Raw genomic sequence first — 7,641 nt, forward strand, 5'->3', positions numbered from 1 at the left:
TGGACTCCCTGGTCTGAGGGAGGAGGGGCTGGGGCCTGGACTCCTGGGTCTGAGGGAGAAGGGGGCTGGGGTTCCAGACTCTCGGGTCTGAGGGAAGAGAGGGATGGACGACCAATGGGACTCACCAGTGAGAGTGATCTGGTCGCCCCCAGCACCCAGCGCCCCACTGCACAACACGGAGTAATTTCCCAGGTCCCAATCCAGGCTGAAGTTGCCAATGAGGAGCCTCCGCCCATCTTGACTGAGCCGCAGGCGTCCCCCACCTCCCGGGGCCAGGGGGCGCCCTTCCCGGGCCCAGGATGCTCGCGAAGGTGGGAGACAGCCAGAGGCCTCCAGCGCCACCTCTGCCTCCCCTGACCGTGTCTCTGCCACCATCGGATGCAGCAGCACCTCTCGAGGGGCCTCTGCAGGTGCAAGAAATCTGGTCAAGAAAGTCAAGCCCCTACCCTGGAGTCAAAGAGCAAGTCCTGGGTCCTTCGGTAAATCCAATAGCAGTGAAGCCCCAGCAGCTTAGCCAGATGAGGAAGCACTGCCCATTCATTCATTCACCCACCCACTCACTCACTCATTCATTATCTGATTTCCTTAACGAGGATTTATTGAGTACATACTACAGGCCGGGTCCCGTACTGGGAAACTCACTATTTTCACCCATTTACATGGGAAGGTGGCAGCCTTCTTCCTGGGTCCAGGGAAGAAATTTTGTCCCTGCCCTTCCTCGGGATATAGGAAAAACCTTGGTTCTACTATAGGCTTAAAGCAAAAGGAAACTCCTGTTCCTGGAGTTAGGAACTCCCCCTTTCCCATGTCCTGAAGGAGCTGAGAAATACCTCCTCCTCCTCGGGAACCGGGAAAGAAGTCCCACCCGTTCTCACCTGGCGTGACGGTGCAGGTGCGTGTGGTCACCAGGTGGTGAGCGTGGCAGGTGACGGGAACGCCGCTGAGCCGGGGGTGAGCGGGGACAACGGCCAGGAGCGCAGAGGGTACCGGGCCCGCGCGGACACCTTCGGGGAGACCCTGGAACTGCAGGGAGGCGGCAGGGACCCCACCGGGCCACGAGCAGCGGAAGCGGAGGCTGCGGTCCCCGGGACCCCCTTCGACTGAGCACTGTGGGACGCCAGGGGGCAGATCTATGGAGCGAAGCCAGAGGTCTAAGGCAAACAGTGGGAGCCAAACTGTCTCCCCTCTAGCCTGGTCTCCGCTCGCTCACCCCACCCCTTCTTCACCTAGCCTGCCCCAATTCTCTTGCTGACCTGGCTCTCTTTCCCCAGCAACCCGCCGGCCAAGTGGGCTGCCGCAGCCACGCTGCCCGCCTTGAGTAAGGAGACTACATCTTTGCACACGGACCCCCTTCCTTCCAAATGTAACCGCCCCCCTTCCTTGCTAGCTCCACCCCTTCTGCCGGTCACTCGGCCCTTTTAGCCAGATATCTCCGCCCTTCATGGTGGACCCCGCCCCCCGCCAGAATGATCCTACCCGTTTCCCTTATGACTCCGCCCCCTTCTCCAGGTAATTTATTTGCTGATCTCACTTACTTGGCCCAAGCAACTTAGTCCCCTTCCTTTCTGGCTCCCACTGTTTGCCATTTAATTCTGCCGCTTAATTTGTTGTGCTTGCTCCTTGCCCAGGAATCTCTGCCCGCTCAGGGCTGGCCTCGTCCCTTCTCCTAGCCATCCTGCCCCATCGCGCACGTCCATCTGGCCCTTGCTGGTTCCGTCCCTTCTCCCGAGCATCCCATCCCCTTTTACGGGGAGTACCCCGCCCTCTCTGGAAACCCCGCCCTTCCTTGCTGGCCCCGCCCCTCCACCCCGCCCCGGCCGCGCTCACCTGCTACCGTGAGGTTGAACAGCGAGCGGCGCCGGCGGCCGGTGCGCGGGTTCGCGGCGAGGCAGGCGTAGGCGCCGGCGTGGCCCTGCCGGACCGCAGGCAGCAGGAGGCGCGGGCCCGCGGGCACCGCGGCCTCGGCCGGGTCGGCCAAGCTCCACGCGATGTTGGCGGGAGGCCGCGAGGCGGCGGAGCAGCGCAGGGTCACGTTGCTACCCGCGGTGACATAGAGGGCGGGGGCGGCGTTGCGGTCCGAGGAGACCGTGATGACCGGCGGGTCCGGGCCGTCTGCATGGAGGGACAGCGGGAATCGCAGTCACCGGGAGTCCTCCAGGACCCGGGGGGGCTGGACCTTCAGCCCCTCCTCTCCTGGGACTCGAGAGCCCGGGCCCCAGATCCCTGCCCCGACCCGCGGATCCCCCCACTTACAGAAGACGCTGACGTCGGCCGAGGCCTCCCTGTGGCCGAAGGGGCTGCGGACTCGGCACGTGTAGCGGGCGTGGTCGCTGCGCACCGGGCGCGAGATGAGCAGCTGGTTGCCCTCTGCCCGGACCCGGGGCGGCTCGGCTCCCGCAGGATCCGCAGCCTCCAGGGCGCGCCCGTCCCGGCTCCAGCTCAGCTCCCCGCGACCCGGTCCCCACCCAACGCAGCGCAGCCGGAGCTCGGCCGCCCCCTCCTCTGTCTCCGGGGTCTTGGGCTGCACCGACAGCTGGGGCAGGGGCTCTGGGAGAGGGGGAACGAGCTCAGGACCAGCCCCCAGCCTCCCCCCATCCCCACCCCTCCAGTCCCTTAGGTCCAGGACTCCAAGCCCCAGCCCCTTCCACCCCTTATACTCAGGACCTTGGGACCCAGCCGCGGGCCCCTCTTAGCCCCAAGAGGCCTCCTCTTCTCATAGACCCATTGAGTCTGGGTCCTAGCTCTCTCCTCTCCGGGCCCCCAGGAGCCTTGATCCCCAGGTCCAACTTCCCTCAAGCATTCCTATCTTGGCCCTCAGCCCCTTTTCTCCTCCCTCCCTCCAACCCAGAAGTCCTCTCTCCCCTGACCAGGGACCCTTCCTCTGGGCGGGTTTAAACATATCCTCAGAAGACCAGTGTCCTGCCTGAAGAGTTCCCACTTACCATACACACCCACCGTGAACTCCCGAATCTCCCGGGAGACTCCGGCACGGATGACTTCAGCCGTGTACACCCCGGCATCCTCTAGCTGGGCAGAAGTGAGTTCCAGACCCCCTCGGGCCTGGTCAAATCGTAGGCGGCCTCGGTTTGCCGGGTCCAGGCTGATCAGAGGGGCCCCTGGCCCCAGGCCCCCTGCTGCCAGCACCTTGGAGCCCCTGCGCCAGACCACCAGAGGAGCAGGGGGTCCAGGGCTGGGGACTGGAACCAGGGGCAGCTGGATGGTGGCCCCCACCAGCACTGAGAGAGGCCCCCCCACCTGCTGGGAGAAGCTGGAGGCTGGACGGGCCTCCGCAGCAAGTTTAGATTCGGGGCTCTGGGCGGAGAAGTCAAGATCCAGATCCCCGGGGGAGGACGTTGAAACTGCAGCCTCAACAGGTACTTTAGTATCTTGAGCAGAAATGTTTGCAGCTGGGGTCTTAACAGAGAAGGAAGGCTCCGTGTCTTTGGCAGGAACTTGAGAACCCGAGACATCAGAAGATACTTCAGGGGCGGGGGTTTCAGAGAAGGTGGGATCCAGGGTCAAATTTCGGGCCTCAGCAGAAACATTTGACCAGAAGGACCCAGGCACGTAGCTCGAATTCAGGGCCCCGGGAACCCATTCGGCATGGGGAATATCAGCCGAGGCTTTTGAATCTGGAGACCGATCCGGAAATTTCCAGCTGGGGGGTTTGATGGTGGGAAGTTTTGAACCCGGGCCCCGGGAAGAGCCTTCTGAGTCCGAGGAGAAATCGGTCCGCTGAACTCCAGAAGAGGTTCTGAGGGCGAGGACCCCTCCTCCAGAGGCTGCAGGGGAGAGGAGGGGAGGGTGTTGGGGGGCGTTGCTGAGAAGGGGGACTGGCGCGGAAGGGCTGAGCAGGGAGCTTACCCAGGAGCAGGAGGAGCAGCAGAGCCCGTGAGGTGTCCATGGTGCTGGCCGCACCCGGGAGGACACTGGAGGAGACCCAGAGCCAGCACCTGTCCCTCCCTGTCCCTCCTACCTCCTGGGTCGGGCGAGTCAGACAGGACTGGTAGCTTCCTGGGCAGGGAAGGGAGCCAGACCCAGTGGGAGGTGCCAGGATCCCCCACCCAGGTCTGGTGGCAGAGCTGCTCGCCCCACCCGACTCATCCTCATCAGCTGGTCCCTTCTGAGGGGAGATCCAGCCTCTGACCCCTGCAGTTCCACGCCCGGGGCGGGGGGGGGGGGGGGGGGGGGGGGGGGGGGGGGGGGGGGGGGGGGGGGAGATGGTGAGAGCTGAGTCTTAGCTGCAAACTTGGCAGCAGCCCCAGCAAAGCCAGGAAGACTTCCTGGAGGAGTGTGAGATGACCTTTTAGAGAGCCCCACCTCTGACAGCCTTGGTCTCAGCTCAGGCTTCCTCCTCCCCAGCCTCCTGGCCTCTGGTCCACTCTGTCCTGCCTGCAGCCTCAGATACCCGCGTCTGACCCTGCTTTTCCTCTGCTCCAAACCCTCCCATGGCTCCCTGTTGCCCGCAGACCAAGTGTCAATTGGCTTTCTCCCACCCAGTCTCTCCTGAGACCCAGAGCTGCCTCTGTGCTCCCCAGGGCCCCACACGCCCTGCGTCCCACTAAACCCAGTGCCTTCCCTCTAACCCCATACTTCCCCCAGGCTCCACCATCCATGCAGAGGCTGGGAGCCTTCCTCCCTCTGCCCTCCCCCTCTCTGCTGTCATTCTCTGAATTCCACCCCTTCTGCCCCCTCTCTTCCTCTCTGTTCCCACTGGCCAGGCCCCAGCACAGGCCCCCTCACTAGCCTCCTCCTTCCAGCCTCCAGTCTCCTCCAGCCATGGATGCCCACATGGCCTCTGAGTCTTTCTGCCCCCAGAACTGACCCTGCCCCTCCCCCATTTACAGCTGTCCCCCAGCACCCTCAGGAGACATCCAAGCTGCCAAGCTTAGACCCACCCACTCCCTCCCTGCTGCCAGCACTTACTCTGAACACGCTGCCATTCATATGCCCCATCTCTCCCCTCCCAGCCTTTGCAGGCACAGTTTCCTCTGCCTGGAATGCTCTTGCTCACGCCTTGCCCCGCTCCCCCAATCCTGGCTACACCACAACCTGTCATTCAGGTCTCACCTTATTAAGAACCATAATAATAATTACCACTTATTATGTGCCAGGAACCAGGAAAAATGCTTCCCAGGCATTATCAGGCTCAACCCATCCAGATACCCTATGAGCTACGTGGTTATCCTCATTTTACAGGCCAGGGGACTATGGCTCAGAGAGGTCAAGGGACCTACCAGAGGTTGCCCAGCCAGAGGGAGGAGCTGGGCTTCAGCAAAGGACAGACTGCTCCCTCCTTCTGAAAGCTTTTCCTACCACCTCATGCCAGGCTTAGGGCCCCTGCACAGCTCCCAGTCCTCTGAGTTCACCCAGGAACAGTTCTGGCCAGGCTGCTATTAATAATAATGTAATATATAGCAAGCATTTTCTGTGTGTTAGCTGTGCTTCTGGGGGGTGCTACATTAATTAATCCTTCAAAACCCTCTGGGGGGGGGGTGTTGTAGTTTAAAGACGGCTGCAAATTCGACCCTCCTCCCTTTAAGGAGTAGGGCCTATGTCCCCTCCCCTTGGATCTGGGTGGTTTCTGTGTTTGCTAGACCAAGAGAATAGAGTGGAAGTGACCTCATGCCAGTTTGTGCATCTTAGCCTCGAGAGACTGGCATATTCCACTTCCCGTATCCTCTTGGAACCCAGCTGCCATGGTAAGAGGAAGCTCCAGCAGCCCCACGGAGAGGAATCTCGGCCTCTGGTCAACGGCCAGCTCGAGCCAACAGCCCCAGCCAGCTCACAGGCCATGTGACTGAGCCACCTTGGAGATGGATCGTCTGGCCCCATGTGAGCCACCCCAACTGATGCCGCTCGGAGGAGCGAAGCGAGGTGTCCCTGCCAAGCCCCAATTTCAGATTTATGAGCAAAATAAATGATTGTTAGTTTAAGCCACCAAGTTTTGGGGTGATTTTATTTTTTTATTTTTTTATTTTTTTTAAAGATTTTATTTTTTTCCTTTTTCTCCCCAAAGCCCCCCGGTACATAGTTGTATATTCTTTGTTGTGGGTCCTTCTAGTTGTGGCATGTGGGATGCTGCCTCAGCGTGGTTTGATGAGCAGTGTCATGTCCGCGCCCAGGATTCGAACCAACGAAACACAGGGTCGTCTGCAGCGGGGCGCGCAAACTTAACCACTCGGCCACGGGGCCAGCCCCCCTTGGGGTGATTTTTTTAGATCACAAGAGACAACCAGAACACAGGTATTATTACTAACGCCATCTGATGGAGGAGGAAGCCCAGGCTCAGAGAGCAGGAAGGTGCCGAGGCTCCCCCCAGAGCCAGGGTCTGGCCAGGCTGGGATCTGAACCTGGGGCCTCGGGATCCAGACACTACACTAAGTTCTTACTCCTTCAATCTGCCAGATGAGCGAACGGCAGCTCAGAGATGGGAAGTAACTCACTCACGTCCTCACAGCTGGTAACTGTGGGAGTGAGGGTCTGAAATCACGAAGTCTGCCTCCAGGCCCCAGGTCCTCATCCCCGCGCTGGGTGTTGAATGTCTGTGCTTCCGGCCTCATCCCTTCTTGCATCTCAAGTTCTCGGTGGGGGCCTGGCACCCGGGAGTCCCCAGCAAACCCTTGGGGGATCAAAGTCCCTATTCTCCCCTACTTCACCAATGTCTGTCTTCCCAGACTCAACTTAGGCGCCATCTCCCTGGGAAGTCTCTCTGACCCCACAGGCCAGGTCAGATGCCCCAAGTGCCCAGAGCTGCCTCTGCTCACAGCAGACAGCACCCCACCTCATACCTTGGCCCATGTCTGTCTCCCCATCAACATGGAAGCATCTCAAAGGCAGGGACTGGCTGTGACTCACCTGGGTCCCCGGCGTTGCCCAGCCCAGAGCGCAGCACACAGGACACTTTAAGTGAATATTTGTTGAATGACTCAAAGAACAGGTCTCCAGGGAATGAGGTAACAGAGACAGACGTCAGGAGCGTCACACTTTTATTGCCAAGTTTCAGGGAAGAGGCTCAAATTCGCCCAACCTCCTTCAGCTTGGCCACCAGGTCCTCTGTGGTCTCCACCTTGACGCCAGCTGTGCGCTCAGGCGGGTCCTCCACGCTAACCACTGAGAGCTTGGAGGTCAGGTCCACGCCCAGGTCCCCGGGCTTGATCACCTCAATCTTCTTCTTCTTGGCTTTCTGCACACGGGAGGCCACGGTTCACAGGGCTGCCCTGGCCCAGCCTCCTGCAGCCCGCTTCCATGGGTGCCACGTCTGCAGAACCATTCCCACTGGCTGAAGCCTTGGGACCTGCCCCCTGACCAGGACACATGTGACCTCCTAGATGGCCACACTTGGTATGGACAATTCCTGCTGGCTGAGATGCCCTGGGAAGCCTCCTATTGCAGGAGTCCTCCAATGGTCAACCTCCTTGGGAAGCCCTTCACTGGCTGGAATAGACTGGCAAACTCATCCATCTGGCAGCCATAACTCCATGGGCTATTGGCCAAAATGACCCACTGAACTCTCCCTGTTGGCTGAGAGGACCCAATGAACCTTCCCTACTGGCTGAGATGACCCAATGAACCCTCCCTACTGGCTGAGATGACCCAATGAACCCTCCCTACTGGCTGAGATGACCCAATGAACCCTCC

General features: G+C 60.4%; 2 protein-coding genes across 2 annotated transcripts in view; both read right to left on the minus strand.

The window, feature by feature from the left end:
* Positions 1-3,986, minus strand: part of VSIG10L (V-set and immunoglobulin domain containing 10 like) — a 7,754-nt gene extending 3,768 nt beyond the window's left edge. Inside the window, exons 1-6 of the mRNA XM_046684288.1 lie at positions 3,865-3,986; positions 2,943-3,782; positions 2,254-2,547; positions 1,828-2,112; positions 876-1,130; positions 126-404 (exon numbers count right to left, since the gene is read on the minus strand). Of these exons, the coding sequence (XP_046540244.1) occupies positions 126-404; positions 876-1,130; positions 1,828-2,112; positions 2,254-2,547; positions 2,943-3,782; positions 3,865-3,904 (1,993 nt within the window). The 5' untranslated portion in view covers positions 3,905-3,986. The remainder of the gene's footprint in view (positions 1-125; positions 405-875; positions 1,131-1,827; positions 2,113-2,253; positions 2,548-2,942; positions 3,783-3,864) is intronic.
* Positions 3,987-6,972: 2,986 nt separating this feature from the next.
* Positions 6,973-7,641, minus strand: part of ETFB (electron transfer flavoprotein subunit beta) — a 14,662-nt gene continuing 13,993 nt past the window's right edge. Inside the window, exon 6 of the mRNA XM_046682872.1 lies at positions 6,973-7,186. Within this exon, the coding sequence (XP_046538828.1) occupies positions 7,016-7,186 (171 nt within the window). The 3' untranslated portion in view covers positions 6,973-7,015. The remainder of the gene's footprint in view (positions 7,187-7,641) is intronic.

Source organism: Equus quagga, chromosome 13 (genome assembly GCF_021613505.1).
Source record: "Equus quagga isolate Etosha38 chromosome 13, UCLA_HA_Equagga_1.0, whole genome shotgun sequence".
Taxonomy (NCBI): Eukaryota; Metazoa; Chordata; class Mammalia; order Perissodactyla; family Equidae; genus Equus; species Equus quagga.